Raw genomic sequence first — 24,217 nt, forward strand, 5'->3', positions numbered from 1 at the left:
GACTTAATTTCAATTGATATTCATATTCATGCATGATGCCACCAATTTGGTTTTAATTATATTTTGGATGTCGCTCGAGGTAGAGTTCATAGGCAGACTTCATAAGAACATCACATATTCAATACACAACGCTCATAAAAACAAATATTTTGATTTTTTTAATTCTTTAATGTCCCAAATTGGACAAGCACTAGAAAAGTCACTTTTAACCATGCTAAGTGTCCCTTTATGTAGTGTTTGATTGAAATGATATATTATTAACCCAATCCTTAAACTTTGCCACCCTTTTTATTTTATCGCCACCCTCCAAATGAAATTACGAATTTGCCCCTGAATTTTCAAAAAATAACGATTTCACTGGACCTAAAATTTCCTATATATACCACAATCTCACTAAAAATTTTCTATTGAAGGCTCTTTGCCGGCTGAGCCTTCTGAGGCGGAGTGGCAGGTCGGTATCACCAATCTTTTCGGGGAACCTATGTCTGAGCTACGGCGTAGGGGTGTGTTCAACAGCGGCTGCGTGAACGTTGCTGAACTGATGCAGCTATGTCATAGGTCCCAGACCATTAATACCCAGTCGACAGCCTACTACATGGCTATCGTCGGCTCTACCTTGCTGGCTGATAAGACCAGGATCGGCATGCGACCTCACGCGATATTTGCCGTGAACGCCGATCAGGATGAGATCGCCTGGGGTGCGGTGACGTTAGCCTACTTGTATCGGCGGCTCGGAATGGCATCTAGGGCTGGCTGCAAGACCATTGCGGGTTCTCTGACATTGCTGCAGACATAGATATATGAGTGCGTTCCAGCTTTCCGCCCTCATCCTCACCGAGCAGACGAACCAAACAAGACTAGGGTGGAGATGTGGTCGACGAAAAAACCATGTCGTGAGGTGGACATGCTGAGGGAGTGTCGTAGCATACTTGACTCCATGACGGAGACTTAGGTATAGTACATCACATCACACTTTGTTAGGCATGTTTTTTTAATTTTACCTTACTTTTATTTGTTAACTTGGCCTGTATCCAGGTGGAATGGACCCCGTACATGACTGATTCTAGGGCGTTGCTCAATAAGCACCCACGCACCACCTTCATCAGGGGTATCACTTGCTTTGATATCGTGGAGGTGTATTTGTAATATATGCGTGTGCCCTTTTAAAAAGGGTATCAAATGAACTATTACCGCTACCAAGGTAATACTTGAAAGACGAGTGTTGGCTTTCAACTCTGCTGGTAGTCTGGTTACCCACGTGTGCCCTTTTAAAAAGGGTATCAAATGAACTATTACCGCTACCAAGGTAATACTTGAAAGACGAGTGTTGGCTTTCAACTCTGCTGGTAGTCTGGTTACCCATGTGCAAACAATCATTCGTCCACACACGCACAAAATTCTCTCTAAGTGGAATCCATGTTCCAGCCAGATACCAAACGACCTTTTTGTTCCTAACCGACCACGTAGTCACGATCGCTTGCCATCTCTGTTCAAATTCCCCGATTGTAGAACTTTCAACCAAGGGGTTCCATCTACCCTGCCTGAATATTTGCCCTTGTTGATTTTTTTTCCCGCCACACAACTTGTCCACCATGTTCTCAACGTCGTATGCAATATGCCAAATGCATAACAAATGCCGTACATCTACATTAAACACAACATTGAACGTAATTAAGACATATTCAATAGATAGAACGACATTAATTAAACAACAAAACCTTTTTACCTGGGAAGACGTCACGAATAGCTGCAGATAAACCTTCGTCTCGATCGGTTACAATGACGCTAGGAGTCTGAGCAGTGCCGAAAATATCTCTCAATTCCTGCAACACCCAAGAATACGACACAACCGCCTCATCTCGCATCAAACAGAACGCAACCAAGAAGTTGTGATTGGTTGGCGTCATTCCGATCACTTCAAATAGTGGCCACTTTTGTTTGTTCGTTTTGTACGTTGTATCTATCAGCACAACATACGGCCACATACATATCATTTGGATAGAGGTAGGATTTGCAACTAATAGTCTGCTCAATTCCCCTTTGCTATCCAAGTCTGTCCAAACCACGTAATTAAGTTCTGTGGCCATATAAAGACAGTGTTGAAGGGGAGTCCTACCCTCCATCTCTTCTATCCTTATTGATTACCTAATATAGAGCTGTTCATGGGCGGGCTTGGGCGGGTAGCGGACCGGATATTTGCTATAAAATCTACCCGCGGGCACAAATATACAAAACCGCGCCCGCATTTGAGGGCATAATTTTTTGTCGCTACCCGCCCATTTTTAAAGCGGGCGGGACCCGCGGGTAGGCGGGTATTTATTACATAAATATCAAAAATATAATACAAAATATAAAGTTGGGTTTTGATAATAATTAAAATACAATACATCGTCCAAAATACTCCAAATACGTAAAAAGTCTCAAAATACTCGAATTACATGTATATAAAAATACATAAAAAGTTTCAAAAAACTTAGTCAATGGTAACACAATCGTCATCTTCATCCTCCTCTTCATCTTCTTCTAATTTTCAGAGTGTCCGTTCGAATTGGTCAAACTATATCGCTCGATCGAGTGGTCAAACTATATCGCTCGATCGAGCCAGTATCTATGCACTTTTTTGGAAATTCACGGAGAAAAAGCTTGGGCAAACATGACTTTGTGCTCGGTTGAGCCTACGACACCTTAATATGTTGCAGAAAGCCAAGAATTACCAGCATGCTACATTGTGAACTGATACATAGAAAAATACAGTGTCACAAAATGATTATCATAAAGCTTTATCTTCAAAGCACTAAAAAAATACAAATACAAAGATGGAAAAAAATATGAATGGGAAATCATTCATCAATAGGTAAATATATTTCTAAACATGGCTCACCATAATTAAACATATTCGATGTACCTTGAGAGAGTACCCATATAATAATAATAATAATAATAATAATAATAATAATAATAATATTTAAAATATATTCAACTTTTAATAATAAAGAATAACAAAAAGTATTTTTTCTTTTGGGTAACTTAATATAATTGATTATTAAAAATTTAATATATATTAAACTAAGCGGGCGGGCGGGTATACCGCGGGTATTTTTTTGTGTCGCTACCCGCCCATTTATCTTGGCGGGCGGGTATTACCCGTCCAAACTTAAATTTTTTTAAAAAAACGTTGTCCATGCCCGCCCGTTTTTCGAGCCGGGCGGACCGGGTCTGGCGGGTAGCCCGCCAATGAACAGCTCTAACCTAATATTATATATCTGATTCATGCTAGTAAAAATACCAGGAAAATTTTCTCTAATAGAAGTCATAATAGAGGTCGGTTGCATTTCAATTGCACTAGGCTGTCGTATGTGCTCCCGAATATCTACATTGATCCTATTCGCCCTTACATGACCATCTCTGTACACTAAGAACGGGTGGTTATGTTTTCCTTTTTCACCAGGACACACCCTTACCGTCCAAGGTCTTTCTCTTGGTTTACGACTACTTGCTACAATCAAAAATTTACACCCGCAACTTCTACTTTTAGAACCAGGTCGGGCAGTATTATCTAAATTATGTACATCACCCCTAATATTACCATAGCGGTGACATCTTAAATACACACTAACTCTAGAACGTCCTTCTTTTTTTTTAAAAGAAGTACGTGTAAATTGAAAACCAATTGTTATTGCTATCGCATCGGCCCAACTATGTAACTCATCTATGGAAATAAATTCCCTATCTGTAATTAAGCTACCGGAGTAATGTACGTTGTCTCCGAAGTTTTCAAACTCCTGCAAATTTGAAATAAAAATAATATAAATTAATTACATTAATAATGAAAATATAAATAATAATAATAATAATAATAACAAAAATTAATAAAACTAATACTAAAAAAATTAATAATAATAATAATAATAATAATAATAATAATAATAATAATAATAATAATAATAATAATAATAACAACAATAATAATAATAATAATAATAATAATAATAATAATAATAAAATTACTACAAATAAAATTAATAACAATAACAACAAATAAAAAAATAATAATGTAAATAAAAAAATTAAAAACAAAAAGAATCGCAAAAAACTGGGCGACTGGACCATGGTCCAGTCGCCCAGTTTTGTGCGACTGAACCATGGTTCAGTCGCCCAATTTGATGCGATTCTTTTTTTTTTTAAAACACATTTCCAACGATTCAAATCGAAAAATTTACATACCGGATCCGATTCATAATCGCTTTCGTTAGCCATAGTTAATCGATTACAAGTAACAACTTGTTTAAAATCGAACAACGTTTTTAGAGAGATAGTACCGTGTTTGAATTCGTACTTCATACAAGAACGCGTCTGAGTATTCGATATATATAGACAAATCTTCGGGATTAAAGTGTTAATAGTGTTATTAAATGTGATATACATTTGTTATTTAAGTTTTAAGTCTAGTGGTAATTTTGTAATTTTTTAAACGTCAGGGACAATTTCGTAATTTCGAGGGATGGCGATAAAATGAAAAGGGGTAGCGAAATTTAGTATCTCCCATTAACCCAATTACAAATGATAATTAGATAAGCTTTTGAATTTTTATTTTCCTTCATCATCAAGTTTACTTCCTGACTCACTATTATTGTGTCATTTAGTTTTTTGATATTATTTATCGATCATTCTTAATTTGTATTTTATTCTCAATTTATAAGTTGAAACACAGTCAAGTGAGATCTTGTTTGATTCGTCTCAATGTAAAATATATTAACATCAATGTATTTCAAATATTTGTGATTAACTATGTGCATTGACAAACATGAAAAAAATCAAATAAGACAATAATAGTGAATAGGAGGGGGTATTATATAAATTCTCGTGTAAAGCACGATTTAATAATTTTTTTTAATAGAACTTACTAATCATTTATAAAATTAAGTTTTTATGTAATTTTTTAAATAGAAATAAATCGTTTTAATTTGAAAACTATAAAAGTATTTAATATTTAATAAGTTCCAATTTATCATTAGAATGTAGAAACATATTACTATTATATGTTTACTTTCGCTATTTTATACTTGTCCATTAAGCGATAAACATACATACTAATAAAAATTGATTTTTATTAATATGAGATATTATTGTATTGAAAATAATATAGTGATGCTGGTTGGTAATATTTTTTTTTTTGAAAAATGAAATTTTTAAATGATCAAACAAAATTATACAAACAATTAGAGCAACCAATCAAACTAATTTGCATCAGCATGGAAAGAAGAGCCCACCTTTGAGGAAGGGTTTCTCTTCCACCACTCTTCATGTGCCTAAAGAAAGGAAGGAGCTCAAGAGACACAAGCAAAACAAGACTTAAATAAGATCAAAATATAAAATACAAAGCCAAGGCTCATAAACTATGGATCCAGTTAGTATCCATTATATTCCCCTTAAGTAGTAGGACTAGAAGACGATTTCAGATTTTCTGTTTAATACTCTGTAGGGTGTGAGCAACAGTAGGACCTTTGTTCAGCCAAAACGCTTCATTGCGAGCTTTCCAGATATTGTATGCAAGACATGATAGAGCAGCAATAATGACCTGCTTTCTCAGCTTGAAAACATTTCATCTTCTATATTTCCAAATGTTTCTCATAGGAATCTTCACATTCAGCCAATTCTGAAGTAGGAGGAGACAATTAGCACTATAGGTGCACTTAGACAGTAGATGCTCCACTGTTTCAGGGACCAAGCCATAGATTGGGCATAGATTATCTTGAGTCACCCCTATGCTCATAAGTCTAGATTTTGTCTTCAACTTATTTCTCATTGCAAGCCATAAGACAAATTGTGCTTTAGGGGCTGAGGATCTATGTGATACAATCTTATCCCACCAGACTCTTGGTTGAGGGCAAGAGTTAGCTTTGTAGACCCTTCCAATACAGTACGTGTCTTGGGATACCCATTGCTTGAGTTTCTCTTTAACCTGACATATTTTCCTCATAGTCCACCTAATTGTTGGAGGTGAGTTGTAAACTAACCAGTTACCACCTTCAGTGTACACCCCATGAACCAATTTAACCCAAAGAGACTCCTGCATAATATAGATATGCCACGCCAATTTACCAATTACAGCAGTATTCCACAGCTCTAAGTTTTTGATTCCTAAGCCACCCTCTTTCTTGGGAGTGTAGATTTTGGACCAGCTTACATTACCAGGCTTCATGCTTTCCTCAGTGCCACGCTAAAGGCAGGATCGACAAACCAAGTTGATCTGCTTGATCACGTACTTAGGAAGAATAAAGATTTGGCACCAATAGGAGGAGATACTCATCAAAACAGAATTGACTAATTGAAGATGCCCAGCATAAGAGAGATGCTTTGAGTTCCATGAGCGAATTCCACTAGTCACCTTGTCAACTAATATATCATAATCAACACTTGTTATGCGCTTTGGAGATAAAGGCACACCCAGGTATTTGAAAGTAATATAAGGAGCCTAGAGGGAAGTGAAGTATTTCAGTAATCCCTTGTGCGATGATGGTACAAGCACCATCAACATATACTGCAGATTTACTCGAATTAGCAGCCAGAGGACTCTAAGAAATGGGGCAAGAAGCTAAAGTCTGCATAGAAGGAACCTCAACTTTGCAAAAAAATATACGTTCATCAGCAAAATATAAATGATGTAATTTGATGGTTTTACACCTTGGATGAAACTTGAAAAGACCTTCTGCTCTTGCATGGTTCAGAATTCTAGACAATATTCCATACCTAGGACAAAAAGGAGAGGGGACATAGGGTCACCTTGTTGTAGACCCCTCTTAGCTGAGAAAGCAGTCATGGGGCAACCATAAGTCTCAAATTTGGCTTGAAAAAAATTTATATATTTAAAAAAATAAAATAAATAAAATAAATTACTAATTGGGTCTTTATTAAGGTTAATGCTAGGAATTGGCATAGAGATTAAGCCTTAAAATTGACAGTTTAATAGTTGAAATAGTTAGTTAAAAATAAATTAAGTCTTTGCAGGAAGAATGTTAAGGTTTGGAATAGGAGTTTTAAACCTTAAATGAGTAATTTAAGCTTTAAATGGGTGTTTTTAGGCTAGCTATAAGTTGGTTGGTAAAAATTTTTTAAAAAACTAATGGGTTGGCTGGTCGTATCTGGCGGTCTTAAATGAGATTCACCATTTTCGAAAACTTTTTTGTCCAATATGAAATAAATTTTAAAAGAAAAAGGTGAATTTTTTAAAGAGATAGTGTGTAATAATTTTGTCCACTATGGAATAAATTTCATTTTTTAGTATTATTTCCTTGTATAAAAAAAATTTAAACTTTATTTTAATAAAAAATGTCATTTCAAATGTTTTAAAATTTGATAAGGACACTTTAATTAGTTAATATAAAGAAGTCCTTAAAAAAAATACTTAATATAAAGAAGTAATTAAGGCAATATTAGAAAAAAAAAAAATGTATGTATTAAGTGTTCATTTAAAGTGGACAAACATTTACTCTTTGTAAAAAGGTGAATAACCTTATAAAAATGAATTGAATTTTTTAAAAAGAAATTTGTAAAGAAACACCTTTTAAAACCACTTTTTTGTAAAGAAACACCTTTTATAATTTTTTTTGTAAAAAAAACACCTTTTAATAGACTTTTTAAAAAAAACACCTTAAATCAGTTTCCAGTGACTTTTGTCAACTTTCTGGCGTTGACTATGCCATTTGTCAACTTTCCGGCGTTGACTTTTGTTTTTATTTTTATTTTTATTTTTATTGTTAATATTATTATTTTTAAAAAAATTTTATTTTTATTATTATTTAAAAAAAAAAAAAAATTAATAATAATAATAATAATAATAATAATAATAATAATAATAAAAATAAAAACAAAAATTTAAAAAATAATAATTTTTTTTAAAATTTAAAAAAAAAAATTTTTATTATTTTTTTTATTATTATTTTTTTATTTTTCCTTTTGTTTTTATTTTTATTTATTTTTAATTTTTATTATTATTATTTTTTTATTTTTGTTTTTATTATTATTATTATTATTATTATTATTATTATTATTATTATTATTATTATTATTAATTTTTTTAAAAAAAATTTCTTTTAAAATAATAATAAAAATTAAAATTAAAAAAAAAATTAATATTAATAATAAAAAAATAAAAATAAAAACAAAAATGAAAAAAAATTTTAAAATAATTTTAAAAAAATTATCAATAATAATAAAGTAAAAAGTATAAAAAATATAAAATAACAATAATAATAATAATAATAATAATAATAATAATAATAATAATAATAATAATAATAATAATAATAATAATAATAATAATAATAATAATAATAATAATAATAATAATAATAAAAAAATAATATTAATAATAATAATAATAATAATAAAATTAAAATTAAAAAATAATAATAATAATAATAAAAATTAAAAATAAAATAAAAACAAAAAAAAGGAAAAATAAAAAAATAATAATAAAAAAAAATAATAATTTTTTTTTTTTAAATTTTAAAAATAATTATTATTTTTTTTATTTTTGTTATTATTATTATTATTATTATTATTATTATTATTATTATTATTATTATTTATTTATTTTTAATTTTTTTTAAATAATAATAAAAATAAAAATAAAAGTCAACGCCGGAAAGTTGACAAAAGTCACCGGAAACTGATTTAAGGTGTTTTTTTTTTAAAAAGTCTCTTAAAAGATGTTTTTTTACAAAAAAAATTATGAAAGGTGTTTCTTTACAAAAAATGGGTTTTAAAAGGTGTTTTAAAAGGTGTTTGTTTGCAAATAATCTTTTTTAAATTAAGATTTTAGAGTTTACAATAGACATGAGGTGATAATTCTTTTAAGTGTCCTAGACAAGAAGAGTTGGTATTCTAGTAGACAGATCTATATAAATAGTCTATTTTATAATTAAAAAATAAAAAATATATAATTAAAAAAATAAATATATAACATTAATTCTAGGCATTAAAATAGAGAAATTAAAAACCTAACTATTAGTCAATCACAAATTCTTGTGTGAGACTTTTTTTGAGAGACTATTTTTAATTGGGCAGGTCCAATATATATTTTTTTTAAAATGTTATAATTAGGCATTAAAAATGATGTAAGTTGGCATTTAAGATATTGTGATTAGATATTAAGGATACGGTAAATAGGCATTAAGTTTTAATGGGCTGGGCTTGAGAGACATCTCTCAAAGAGACGATCTCTAAAGAGACTAGCTGTCAGTCAATTGAAAAAAATAAATTAATTATATGGGCCATCTAATCACGGTTTCAAATTGGTGATATAATATAAAAATCACTAATTCTTAAATGAGACGGTCTCACAATGAGACCATCTCTATTGGGCTGGCCGACTGGTCCAATATACATTTTTTGTTTTAAAGTGCTCACTTATAACATTAAAAGTGATTACTTATAATTTTAAAACGATCACTTACGATCTTAAAATAATTAATTAAAATAATAAGTTAACTATATAAATACGTCCGATGGTGAGACGGTCTCATACAATACCAGCACCGTAACTATATATACTTCCTAATAGTAATACTAAACCTAAAGTATTGTCCACCGCTCAGAAGTGTATCAGTTTGTGAACCCTTTCCTCTGAAAAACACAGCAATTCTCACTTTCCCTCTAATGGCAGAAGTGGCTTGCCCTGCGCATTGCGCCACTTGGGCAAGTAACTATTTTGGGTATTGTTTATGTTCTTCCAAAGATGGTCTTTCTTTAGCCTTGGGTATGATTAGCGTCGTCAGTTGGGCACTTGCTGAAGTCCCTCAAATTCACACTAATTTTAAGAATAAATCTACTGAAGGCCTCTCTTTTGCTTTCTTACTTACTTGGATTGTTGGGTATGTACCTTTTGGCTTTCTTTTTTTTTTTTTTAATTAATTCATTCAACAAAATATTACTGTTTTATTCATGGGTAATAGAGTATGGCGTTTCTGGAAGCTACGTTTTTTTAAAAAAATTTTCTTAAAATTTGTTTGCATTGAAGGGTTATTTACTTTTATGATTGTTTGAGTCTGATTATTGTGAGTTTGCAACATTCAAGTTTTCAATTTCAGAGGGTGATAATGATAGGTAACAAACTTGATGGACATAGTTAGTATATACTATGTTTGTGCATGTGGGTAGATGGGACTAGAATGTGCTTTGTACTTGGTGAATTACAGGGTTTGTCTTATTCATATACTATGTATGATGCTAGTTGTGTGTTGCACATGGATTTCTGCTTTTAGATAAAAAAAGTGTCTTTTCATGATAAAAGATGGATAGTTGGTAATGCCCCTCCTCTTTATTTTGGTAAATGTTTAGGCCCTTGATTTTCTTTTCTATCTAGATGTAGTTGTCATATTATTAGACCCTTTTTGGTTCCCTTTAAAAATTTAATTAAAAAATCAATTTTAATAGGTAAGAATCATTTTTAATCAGCAAAAATCAATCGGTAAAGATCATTTACCATCGTTAAAAATCAGTTTCAATAAGTAATAATAGTTAGTTTTGATCAATAGGGCCTTAGTTCACCCTATAGATGTATTCAAATGTGACGGTAATTTGGTACCCATGAAAAATTATATGAGTTGGAACAAATATGAATATTCTTGTTCTGTGTATGTTTCCATATATCTAATTTAACATAAAAGAGATGGAGTAGTTATTTTCCTAACAATGGACAAATACTTAGAAAAGCAGCAAGGAAATCTACAAAGGGAATATGTTGCAACTATTGGAATCACTATATGAACTTTCATACTTTTCAATGTTGATCCTTTTACTTTATACCCTCTCAATTGGGGTAAAGAGAATAAATATTTCTATAATATCTGAAGATGCACTGAGACAAAGTTCAATGAGGATTTAAGAGGGGGAAGATTCTATCTTAGCTTTAAAATTTCATAAATTCTTAGTATAGACCGTCTATACAATAGACAGATACAAATGGTGAAAAATAAACGAAATAGGCGGTCTCTTGAGAGACCTTCTATACTATAGACGTCCCTCAAGACAGCCCAGCCCACAATCCCAAGTTTCTATTTTTGGAAACTGAAATTAAAAAAAAAAAAAAAATTAAAACTGTAACTGCTGTCAGAATGCAGAATCACGCGTGTGTTTTGAGGTGCATTGGAATGTGAAAAGGTTTCATCATAATTGCCTATTCCCATGAAGAAACTGAATGGCAGTCTTGAACATGAAGACACTCAAATTTCGACTTCCATCCTCACCACTGCTCTAAAACCTTGTTTTGAAGTTCGAAACTCTTGTAATAATGGAGGAATTAATGACGGAATTCGACATTACTTATTCGAATAGAAATGATGGCACTTATATGCTTCAAGGTATGTCAAACCGAAAATGTTAGATGTCATGCAATAAAAGTTATTTTGGTATTACATTATATTATTTTTGGGGTTTTGCTTATACATAATTGGTAATTTGAATGCTCTTAAACAATTTGAACAGCTACGTAATTTACTTAGAATACTCCAAGCAACTACCATTGCATATCCAAATATTGACATTTATATATCCAAAAATAAAGTATCATAATTCCAAATCCTGATGTAAATACATATAACTGTTGATTTTAAGGAGACATCCAATTATAATTACACATATGTTTTAAGGACACTAAATTAGTAATATAGCTAAACAAATAACTAATATTAAGTGCATAGTATCATAAAAACAATCAGACATTGATATAATACCAAATCTGATAGAGTATGATAAAGATCAGATTTCAAATGATTTCACAAATTCTCCAAAAAATACCCAAAGAATAGTGTTGATAGTGTTACAAGCTTTCAAAAAAACAGCTGTTTCGACTCCAATTTTGATACGGTAATGTTTAACGCACAATCACTTTGTCTTCTTCCTTGGCACATACTTTGACGGTCTCTTGGGAGCAGCCTGTGTTGGAGTAGGCCTTTGTGCTACATGCTTAATCGGTCTCTTCCGCTTCCTGTCATCGACCACTTGTAATTGTACAGGTGTCCTTGCAGCAAGAATTTCTGGCAATTGTTAGGGCTTCTCAACTGCGAACTGCTGCGCCAGAAAATTTGCTATATTAGGGATATAATACTAAAGGGGTAACCATTATACTAAAAGGGAATAGGCAGTTATGATGAAACCTTTTCATATTCCAATGCACCTCAAAACACACGCGTGATTCTGCATTCTGACAGCAGTTACTGTGTTATTTATTTATCTTTTTTAATTTCAGTTTCTAAAAATAGAAACTTGGGATTGTGGGCTGGGCTGTCTTGAGGGACGTCTATAGTATAGACGGTCTCTCAAGAGACCGCCTGTTAAACTTATCTCACTGGAGTTGCTTATTTGTACATTGCTCGAGTGAATTTCAGTAAATTGTAGTTAGATATGTAGCTTAGAGTGTCTAAAATATAATTGATTAATGAGTTCTGATGATGCATGAGTCAATTCATAAACTGAGAGAAGTTACCAATATTACAATTTTACTAATCGAGAAATCGGAAGCCCTTAAGTATTCAAGATTCGCAAATTTTTGTATGAGATGGTATCACCGTGACATACGTCTCGTACATAGGTTGAATAGCTCAATTAATACAAATCATTAGCATATAAGCTTTTTGTTTTCAGGTCGTCTCACCGAGAGACGGTCTCTCACAAGAGTAGTTTTTCAAGATTGGACTATATATGTAATGAGTCTTATCCTATCAAACTTATTTGGCTTGAATTTTGTGATGTTTGGGCATTGTAGATGGAAGTAAAAGGGTAATACTGCAAAACTTGTAATTTTGGTAGATAAAGATGTGGGTCAACTTTTTGTCTCAAATGGATGTGTTTATCATGGCGCCAATGTCACATTATTATGTTTTTTCTTCTATTTGCAGGGACTTTTTCAACATGTTTGGTTGCTGGCTTGAACCAGCCACTGTGAGTTCCTAATTCATTTGCTATTCTAATATTGTGTTTCTCATTCTTAAACATGCTTTATTGTGTGTCTTTTATGCTCTTTGTTCTTTGCTATCTAATAACTTCAATGAATTTTTTCTTGAATGTTCCTCGTGGTTGAGAAAGGTAAAGTGTGATCAATATTCGTTCAGATTTTGTTTTAGTATTCGTCAATCAGAATTCAGATTTAATTTCATTTGCAACTTTTGTTTTCATTTTTTTTGCTATGGAGACTCAAATAATTAATTTCCCTTGTGAATGAAAAATGGTAAACAAAACTTATACACTGAAAAAATTGAGAAGATTCAATTTTTTTTCAAATACTATTATCTGAGCAAGTTGCGGAATTCTAGCCAACATGGATTAAAAGGCGTTGCTCTGATAACAATTCCACTAAGTTTTAGACAAATCCCGTCTCCAAGGATTTCATTAGCCCTGATTCCTGCCTTCTGCCTCTTGATTTGAATTTAAATAAAGGTTTAGTCATGTGGCCGACAAAGCATTAAATGTATTTTTGTCCTCCATCTATCTTATTTGTTATATATGAGAGGGGCTCAACAATCTGTTAACAGCTTCACTGGGAGGTATAAATCTCATGCGGAATGCTGTCTTTTCTTGGTGTATGTTGCTGCGTTGTTCCAATCTGGATATCATGGCTTCTGTTTGTACTTGTTTTATGTGATCTGCTGACCATATTGTCAACGATATCATATTTAGTGATGGTTAACTTGATATTGTGCAGCTTCCAACGCAATTTTATATGGCTGTGGTAAGAAATTTTCCAACTGATCTTTTAATTTTGTCTTTAAATTCTGTCTTTGTGGAGCTAACTCACCAGTATGTCAATTGCAGTTATACACCGTGACTACGTTGACTCTTACACTGCAGTCTGTATATTATGGTCACATCTATCATCGATTGAAATCCAACAAACAATTTAGCAAGGTTGGTTCATTTGCATCATGTGTGTGTGTGTGTGTTCATTTTTGCGTATTAAGAAATGTCATAAGGTTGTGAATTCTTTGAGTTGTTGATACCACTTTATTTATTTTTAGTACCTTCGTAGAAGATTGGCTTGTGGATACATGTAAACGGGTCCGTTTTGGTTAAGTCTGATCTTACATGGTATTGAGAGTTAATCAAAATACAATTACTCTTTTGTTTTATTGACTCAAAATGTGATATACACTATACATATCCAAATTACTCTATATTCTTTGTTTCCAACTTTATTTTAAAATAGGAGCAAGGTGTGCATAATAGTGTGGGGGCAAAAGCAGTATTATTAAACTATTAAGTATTTGTTTGGCCTGGCTTTTGAAAATGTTTTTCCAACGAAGATTTAAAAAATTAGGCTAAACGCCCCCTTTTTTAGAAGTTGAAATAAATATCTAAAGAAGTCAAAAGTAACTTCTCGAGGGTGTAAAAGGAAAAGCTACCATTTATAGCCTCTTATTTACTTCTCCAATAAACTGTAACTTATTATTTAATAATTTTTTTTTTCAATTTGACCCTTTATAGATGTTATTTGTCATAAAGATATTCAAAAAGATATCCATATTATTTATTAAAAAGATAGAGTATTTCTCTATCTTCTCCCTTGATATTTGTTGAAAGATATATGTTCTCTCCCCATTATTTGTCTTTTTGAAATTGTTTAAGAATTGTGAACAAATTTATATATAAGTATTAGACATATTTAATTTGACCACATTCTTAACTATACATTGTTTTTTATCTTATTACTCAAAAAATAAAATAAAAAATTTGTTTAAGTGGAAAAGTGAAAAGGTCAAACACTCATAAACCTTTAACATGCGATTGCGATGATGCTAATATTTTGCTCATTGACTAGGAATAGTGACGCGAAAGATATAATAGGTATCGATTAAAATTTGAAATTTTGTAGATTAAGGATAACCTTGCTATTACAAGCAAGATGAAAACCTAGCTGTGACAGCTACTTGCTTTGAGAGTCGAACACCAACTCAAATGCATTAAAAACAATCAGTCATTTCTTCTCCACTGACTAGGTTTTTTGCGAGCTATTGTTACCTTTAACTATAATGATAGTACCCTTTACCTTGACGCAATATTCTTTCATATCATATTGTCCATTAATGTATCTTCCTACTAATCTTTCAACTGCTTTCATTTTTTAAAATTAGTATATACTATCTTTCGCTTAATATTTTTCCTCATTGTAGACCACAAAGCCTAATCAGTTGGAGGTGGCAGGAGATAGTGTACATCAAAACTCTGGTGATGAAAAACTGATGAATGGCAGTTCCGGGCACAGACTAATGTCTGGTGTCTTTGAGAGTGGTAGTGTTATGACTTCACCGATTCCGCTTCCAGCCATTCCACGCAGTCGTTCTGCTGGACAAGATTCCTTCTACACGTAATTATTTTATCTACTTTTTGAGGAATTTCTTTACTTGTTTTCTGCGTTTAAAAACTTTATTCTCCAAAGCTGATTCTAGTTGGTTCCTTGAGCAAGTGGCACATAGGTTATGCTTCACTTAATACATTCCAAAGTTGATTCATAGCAAGTTCTAACATTGCCGTTTATTGGACTTGCTAGTAGGCTTATTCATAGATGTTACCATCCATGATTCATAGCAAGTTACCAATAGTTACCAATAAACGACAATGTTAGAACTAATAGTTGATTCATAGCAAGTTCAACATTGCCGTTTATTGGACCTTAGCGTGCAATAATCTTTCATGGATGGATGAATAGAAACAACAAGCCCGTTATCGATTATGGTTATTATTGCAAGTATAGAGCTGATAAAATTAGTTTTTGTACTTATTCCTTTTCTTACCATAACGTGCACAACTATTTAGTTGAAAAAGATGGTGCTGTCAAATATATTTTTTTGAAGTTTATTCATGTAAATATTTTTCCCAAATTATCTTTCAGGTCAGCTAGATCTTTAACAACAAGTCATACTCCAACAAGATCTTTTGTTTCTTCATGGAAAGCTTCCACACTGAACGTTGAGGATGTCGAAGAGCCTTTGCTTGGTGGATCCTTGCCAACTAGACCAGTGCATTTATCAAAAACGAAAAACCTTTTGTGTATTGTGAGCTTCAGGAATCTATTCTTGGTTGCTTTTGTTAGGAGCACCTAATGTTTACTTGAGATTTATGTCAACCTTTTTTGCTCTTTAGGTGCCGGCTACAACTTTCATCGTTGGGATCATGAATATTTCCAGTACCAGAAATACAGCGCGAAGTTTGGCTGTGGAAATATCAAACAGAAAGCTTTTGCAGGTCAGATATTACGCTAATATTATTTTTTTTCTTGAATATGTTAGTTGTTTTAATTTTTGATATTGACCATATTAATTCGCAATTTATGGTCATAGTCTCAAATATAAATAAATTTTCATCTACAATTTTCTCGTGTTTTTGCATCTGCGTCGTTGCTTTTAGACTAGTAATGGCAAGTAGCAATAGCAGAATCAGATATTCACATCAGTACGAGAAGAAGAGAAATTTAACATTCTATGCTCTATGTCTAACTGAAGTTGTCAATCTTGGAAATACGATAAATTATGTGTTACTATTTACTTCTTTTCTTTAAGTGAATAAAACCCGCTGATAGGGTGAACTAGACACCTTGAAAAGCTGAAATTGACAAGCATTTGATTTGTTTATTTCAGTTGTGAGTCCCCTTATCTGAACTCGTCTGATTTTTTTTCCTGCAACCGTAGTGGGAAGAAAAAAGATCATGTTTGACGATTTCAGTTGGATTAGGTAAAGTATTATGTTAGATTCTGATATAAATGCTTGTGGAATTTCAGTTCAATGGTGAGCAAAAGATCAACTCTGGTGGAAGTGGGAACTTAGGTACAAATTTGGGTTGGGCTATGGCTGCAATTTACATGGGTGGACGGCTTCCACAAATTTGCTTAAATGTAAGTTTTCACACTAGAGTTCTGCATGATTTATATCTTTATTATCGGTTTTATGTACTTGAATACTTTTAGTTTACCTATTTTTGTACCAAATTGCGGATTGATTGTGCTACGTTCGGAAAATTCTATACGATATCTAGGCATAGCTAGGCATAATAAATGCTCTTTCTTACAGTATGCATGGGCTTTAGTGTATCTTTACGGATGATCTCACATTTTCCTGCCATCTCCTGTTTTTTTGAATTCCTCGTTTAACCAGGACTGATATATTAATTAATTTTTATTTCACCATAACATACTTTTAAGAATAGTACATTTCCGCTGTTTTCTTGGGATATGTGAGCGTTGATGCGGGGAGTAAAATCTGTATTTTATAACTCGTAAGCTTTAAAATTTAAGTGTGTTACAAATACCAGTTCATAGAATCATTGGTGCGTAACTATGATGATTTTAGACCAAAAACTTGTTTAAAATAGAGAGATTATGTTAGTCGTTTTAAAGAAAGATACAACTTAAGAGTTCATCACACCTCTCCGACTTGCACTTTGCAAATTTCCACTCCGTGTGCACATGTGCTTTACAGTTTTCAATAATGTAAACTAATGCAGAATTAGGAAAGTACAAAGAACTGGTCGGCACTAGGAAAAAATGGGTGGGGTATCAAGAACAAAACTATTTGCTATTGATTTTTTTTACCAATTCTGTTAAAATAACTAAAACTATCTCAAATGTGGATTACGTACTCATTAAATAACCAAGAGAGGACTTTTTATGTTGATAATCGGGGGTCTTGTCTTAGTTGGAGCAAATATCGTCTTCCCAGGCAAGGTCCTAGTTCGATTCTCACCAAGCCCTCTTCTTGCCTCAACATACCTGTAATCTCCAAAAAAAAAAAAAGGATCATGTTAGAGCAAGCGCCAAATCACCCTCATGCGGAGGGTCTTCGGGGTGCCGTGATGAGGGTATGACGAAGAACATGAGTATGGTGCGAGGGATGGAATGTCTTGATCGTGGCATGGGTCGAGGAGAATGCTTAATGATCAAGGAACATGACCAAGTCAAGACAGCAACACTGATCGAAGGCCGCTCAACCGGTGAAGTTGCCGTGGCTCGATCGAGCGATTCAAATGGAGGAAACCAGCAGCTTCTGTGAGTGTGCTTGACTGGTCGAGCAAGCTACAGTGGGAATTATTTGTGGTTTCTGTTTTTTGTGCCGATTTGTTTGGGGTTTAAACCCACTTGTGTTTAGGGCTTCTAATATGTTCTAGGCTATATAAGAGAGCTTTAGAACATCACTAGAAGTAAGAGGAGAGACAAATACATTAGAGAAGCTAGGACATTGGCCATTAGAGTGTTTTCTTTGTATTAGTGCCATTTGTGAAGTTTCACCATTAAAGGTGAAATCTTTATGGGTTAAGAGTGAGCTCTTGGCTATTGTAAGTTGAGTCATTAGTGTAATTGAGTTTATATTAATGATAAGATACTTTATTTGAGGGGGAGGTATTTATAGATACCTCATAAACACATTGTTGTGTCTCTTGTTTATGTTCAGTTTTTCACTCATCTTCTACATTGTTTTCTACCATTGTTGGGGTCCGAATCATCCTCTTTCAGATCATATTTTACGTAATATTACACTCACAAGTCGCAACTAACTATAAGACTTAGAGAATCCAATCTTGTCTCAAATTAGAGCATGTGTCACTTTCCACAGGTAGGTCTTAAGTTTGATTCATACCTAGTCATCTTCCTTCCCTCAGCCTACCATGTAATTCAAAAAAAGAGAAGACTTTTTATATTAAGATAACTTCCCTCGTATTAAAAATACAGTATCGAATCGTTGCAAATATACGGGTCTCTTTTAATATGTGTACAAATGTCGACACGATACAACATGGTCACGGGCAGACTACCTTGGTAAATTTGTCTCTTACCTTGTACTTTTATGTAAAGTGAGAAGTAACGCTTGCTATTGTTTGACTTGTTCTATTTTAAAGTAACAAAACAATAAATTATAATACTAAAATTAAAATTCTTTTCTTTTTTTCTAGAAAAATAAATAATGATTCATCATCATCATCATATCCATTGTATCCTGCTCATAGGAAACTGTGGTCAAGGTTTGGGGAGGGAAGAAAGACGGCAGCTCATACCCATAGAGGAGAGTGCGGTCAAAAAGTCCCTCGGCTCGAGTAAGGTCTTCAAAGATAGAGAAACCTGCAACTTACAAATAGAATAAATAGAATACGTACAGATAACTAAAAATAAAGATAAAAGTAGAGGAGGTAAAGAGCGATAATCAAAGGCAACGAACAATAATAAACGATGGGTAAAAGGAACGGATTTAGTAATCTAAGACGTGGATAAGGCGCTGCCAATTGCCCCTATCCCTGGTTAGGTCCTTGGAGAGGTGAAGTTCATGCAGGTCACTTTTAATCAGTTCCTCCCACGTTCTCCTAGGTCCTCCTTGAGTTCTCTTGCCCTCCACTATAATGCATTCGATCCTTCTTACTGGGGTGTCATAGGTCTTTCTCTGCACATGCCCAAACCATTTCAACCTGTTCTCCCGCATCTTTGCGGAGATAGGTGCAACCCCTAACTCCTCCCTGAACTCCTGATTTCTTATCCTATCCATCATAGTATTACCACACATCCACCTCAGCATACGCATTTCTGCTACTTCCACCCTCTGTTCAAAAACCTTCTTTAGGGGCCAACATTTTGTCCCATGCAACAACACCGGTCTAATTGCAACGCGGTAAAATTTACATTTTAATCTCCTCGAGAACTTTTTATCACAAAGCACCCCGGTTGTTGCTCGCCACTTAAGCCAACCCGCTTGTATCCGATTAGTAACGCCTCCATCAATCTCCCCACTACTCTGAATCATCGATTTCAAATATTTGAACTTGGACGCACATGCAACAACTTCTCCCCTTATGGTCACCTCTGGCTCCCCTATTGATTTTGTCCTACTGAAATTGCGTCGCAAGTATTCTGTCTTCATACGGCTTATGCGCAACCCCTTACCCTCCAAGGCTACCCTCCACTCTTCCAATTTACTATTAGCCTCCTCCTTGGTTTCTGCGACCAAAATTGTATCGTTGGCGAAAAGCATGCTCCATGGTATGATCTCCCAGATGGATTTAGAGATTTACTCCATAATGACGTAAAAATGAAAAGACTTAGTGCTGATCACTGATGCAGTCCCACTTTCATTGGGAAAGACTTTGTCATACCCACCGGTGTATGTATGTTAGTCGACACTGTCATACATGTCCTGTATTACCTCAATGTACATTCATGAAATACCTCTATTCTTGAGGCGATCTCAAACGATGCTTCGTGGTATGCTATCGTATGCTTTCTCCAAGTCAATGAATACCAGATATAAATCCTTCTTTCGCTCCCTATACTTTTCCATCAGTCTCCTCAAAAGATGAAGTGTCTCGGTGGTTGATCTTCCCGGCATGAATCCGAATTGGTCTCCCTAGTTACCGTCTCTCGTCTAATTCTTTTCTCAATCACTCTTTCCCACAACTTCATAGTGTGGCTTAGAAGTTTGATCCCTCTATAGTTCCCACATACTTGTGCATCACCCTTGTTTTTGAACAGTGGGATAAGTGTGCTAACCCTCCATTCTTCTGGCATCTTACTAGACCTCAAGATGACATTAAAGAGGTTCGTAAGCCAATGAATTCCCTCCTCTCCTAAACCCCTCCACACCTCAATCAGAATGTCATCAGGTCCAACTGCCTTTGATCCTCCCATTTTTTTGAGAGCTTCTCCTACTTCCGCCGTGAATGTCCAATGTTTGTCGAATTTCCTCCTTTAGACCCCTAGTCTCATTAAGCAGTTGATAAAAATATTGATTGTCATCTCATTTTGATGTCCTCCTGTCTAAGGAATATTCGTCCACCTTCATCCTTAATGAACTTCACTGTCCCTAAGTACTTTTTCTGCCTAAATATTGCTTTTGCCAACTTAAAAATATACTTCTCCTGTTTTTTTCCGTGCAAGCCATAAGCTCCTTGAATCTCCTGTTTTTTTCCTTTATCTTCTTTTGCACTTCTTCGTTCCACCACTGACTCTTTGTACACCTTTGGTTTTCTCGTCGACACCCCTAATGTCTCCTTTGCCACCTTTCGAATGGTTTCCGCCATGGTCGCCCACATTTGATTTGCATCGTTTGATATACTTGGGTAGCCCGACGTCTTGATCTTGTTTGACAAGGTTGCCACCATATCCTCTTTAAGTCTACCCCATATGATCGTTTGCCTGACCTTTATTTTCTTCTCGGTAATCAATAAATAATGATTATTGATTCATAATACTAAATTTGTACGTAAAGATATAAACTATGTTGTGTTCATGCACAAATCCCGAATTTCGGACGGGTTGAAAATTTTTAGGGATTGACGAGTCCCACTCTGGACTCATGTCATACACGAAAACATGGAGCTATATATAGCTGAATCTTGTGGTGTTATGCTTGTACTTAGTTTCCATTCTTGACTTTAATTCTAGTGCATCGATAAACCTACAATATTCTTCAAGGAAAATTTGTAGTTAATATATTTAAGTTGCCAGTTAATTCTTTGAAATTTTACATTGTAAGACTTTTATCGTAGGTGTGGATTTGTTTTTGTAATGGAATTTTGAGGTCAAATTTTTAGCCATTGAGTTTTATTTTGACTCGAATTAATCACTTCTATTTAAGTCATAGGGAATATGGCTCAAATTCGCGCTTTTTTTGTTCAATTCTTGGTTTGACTAGTTATTTTTGTCAAAACCCACAATTTTAACCCAAAATAATGTAAGTCTTAAGGTTGAAACCCTTAGCTTTTCTTAGAATTCGACTCAAGGTGCCTTTATTTGAATAATTCTTTACGTAAGTTATTTTCTCACTATAAAAATAAAATTCTAAGTACGTTTTGACATCGAAAAATTTTATGAATATACCAACTCCATCAGCCACTTGAATATAATGTGGTGGAGGTGTGTGTCTTATATGGGTCAATTATTTGGGCTTTTACAAGAGATAATTGTAAGAAAGGAGGGTAGCTAAGATGTATATGTTAAGAATTAAGATAGATGAATGTTTATGCCCTAAAAAATAAAATTCAAAATGAAGACATAGGAAAGAGTATATCGAAAATATAATGATAAAATCATTTACATTGGTTTTACCATATGCAAAGATGACTAGACAGTGTACTACATAGAAAAGTAAAAGGTTGAAATTTTGAAGCGTTTAGAAGAGGAAAAGGTTAGCCGCAAAATGATTTGGTTAACATTGAAAATTGATATGAAGACTTGAGATTTGTAGGAAAATACGATAATAGTGAGGAATATAGATAGAGGAGAACATATGTGATTGATAATTGGAATTGATTTCGTTAGTTGTAGATTAGTATTACAACGGATTCAATGTCGTGCAATCTTTGTTACCGATTGTCTCTCATGTTGATTTATTTCTATTTATGTATATAATCTCATATGACGTTTGAGATTTTGCCATTGTAATAAATCACAATTTTTTGAATCTTCAAAATTGCTTTTTTGAGTATTTTTCTCATGTTAATATTTGCTTCCTTTAACTTGCAGATTAAACGGGGAAATGTAGAGGTAAGGGTGCATTGCGGTCTTAGTCTCATCTTGTGCAGAAAATATGATGATTGTTTCGAGTTACCTTGTTGTTGCTGACTATGTGATACAGGGGCTAAATCCGCTTATGTTCATGTTCGCACTGTTGGGAAATACTACATATGTAGCCAGGTATTTTCATAAGAAGAATTAGCTTTGGTTTTTTATTCATTCTACAATTATTACATGGGTAAAGTTGTTTAGATATCCACTTAATGACATTAGAGTAATGGAATGTCGTAGTCCAAGTCTAACAATTAAGATTATAATTTAAGTTAACCAACCTAAAGATAGTTTACTGAAGTCGGATAGTTCACCTTGTTAGATGTTTTAATTAGCGGCTATTTCCCACCAAGGTTATGCAGTTGCTCCTTAGAAGAATGTCACAAAGATTAAGATAAATAAGAAAAGCCAGTATATTAGTGGGGTGTTGTAGGTGGGGTCATGTCCTTTAGTGGGGGTAATTGTAGATTTTACAGTAGAAAATAGAATTAGATTGTAGGTTTTAATGGCGTAATATAGGTAGGGTCATGTCCATAAATAGTAATGGGGTAAACTTAGTGGGACAAACTAAAATAGTATATGGGGGAAAAAACAAGGAGACGAGGGAGTATGTTGTATGAGGGAAGAATATACATGGGGCTTGTACACTTTAAGGTTTCTGACAGGAAAGATTTTATAATTTTCACGAAAATTTTTGCGATTGGATAAGAATGCTAGCAGGATCTGATTCTGAGATGTAAGATTTTTGTTGCATTTACTTCCGGGAAATGGAAAGGTTGTTAGCAATAAAATTTTAAAGCGGTCTATTCTGAGATGTAAAAAGGCTGACAAACAACAAACTTTCTTAGGTTAGTTGTGTGGTTTGAAAACTGTATACCCGCTGAGCAGGATCTGATTTGAATATCTAGTTTTAAAAACCGTATGCCCGATCTGAAGTTTTTGATTGTTAAACACCGACTAAAATATCCGGTTTTCTAAACCGGGTATTCCAAATCGCATTATTATGCGCACCCCTAACTGTGTGGACTACTTTGTGTGAAATGATGGAAGACTCGAGATATACATTTTTATGCATAAATATTTTCATGCAGCATACTGGTTAATAGCTTGGATTGGTCGAAGATATTTCCAAATTTGCCATGGCTGGTGGATGCAGGAGGTTGCTCGATTCTTGATTCATTTGTATCCTTACCATTTAATATTCTTTTAAATAAACATTACTTTCCCTTATGTCGTTCGAGAATCAAGAGTATTGAGTCTGTTCGTGTTAGATTCTAGTATGTGTTCTCATCTTGTGGTACTTAGTACCCGAACCTTGCTAGGGATGATGGGAAAGCTCATCACGTGAGACAATCCCATGATCCCGTCTCTTTAATATGAATTGTCAATTTGAGTAATCTTTATGTTCGAGTCCTTAATTATCTGTTTAGATACTACTTCAGTTTATATATTTTCAATATCGGCAATCACATCATCGTGTGACTAAGCATGGGGATACACATCCAACATTGGTTTAATATCATTTTCCTCAGGTATGTCTTGTTTAGCATGTCGTTCTCGTAGGAATTAAACTATTTTCAAATGCGTTTTTTTTTTTTCACTCGTGAATACCTAATTCCACTCTTTCAAACTCTATTCGAAGTAATTTACAGGGTTGAAGATCGATCGCACTAATTTGTCTT

The 24,217-nt window shown here is 33.6% G+C and overlaps 1 protein-coding gene across 1 annotated transcript in view; it reads left to right on the top strand.

The window, feature by feature from the left end:
- Window positions 1-9,584: 9,584 nt before the first annotated feature.
- Window positions 9,585-24,217, top strand: part of LOC130818759 (probable vacuolar amino acid transporter YPQ1) — a 15,018-nt gene continuing 385 nt past the window's right edge. The window contains exons 1-12 of the mRNA XM_057684956.1: window positions 9,585-9,875; window positions 12,900-12,942; window positions 13,703-13,729; window positions 13,813-13,905; window positions 15,168-15,361; window positions 15,887-16,049; window positions 16,138-16,239; window positions 16,773-16,886; window positions 22,494-22,514; window positions 22,606-22,664; window positions 23,627-23,717; window positions 23,966-24,067. Coding sequence (XP_057540939.1) covers window positions 9,661-9,875; window positions 12,900-12,942; window positions 13,703-13,729; window positions 13,813-13,905; window positions 15,168-15,361; window positions 15,887-16,049; window positions 16,138-16,239; window positions 16,773-16,886; window positions 22,494-22,514; window positions 22,606-22,664; window positions 23,627-23,717; window positions 23,966-24,052 — 1,209 coding nt within the window. The 5' untranslated portion in view covers window positions 9,585-9,660 and the 3' untranslated portion in view covers window positions 24,053-24,067. The remainder of the gene's footprint in view (window positions 9,876-12,899; window positions 12,943-13,702; window positions 13,730-13,812; window positions 13,906-15,167; window positions 15,362-15,886; window positions 16,050-16,137; window positions 16,240-16,772; window positions 16,887-22,493; window positions 22,515-22,605; window positions 22,665-23,626; window positions 23,718-23,965; window positions 24,068-24,217) is intronic.

Source organism: Amaranthus tricolor, chromosome 7 (genome assembly GCF_026212465.1).
Source record: "Amaranthus tricolor cultivar Red isolate AtriRed21 chromosome 7, ASM2621246v1, whole genome shotgun sequence".
NCBI lineage: Eukaryota > Viridiplantae > Streptophyta > Magnoliopsida > Caryophyllales > Amaranthaceae > Amaranthus > Amaranthus tricolor.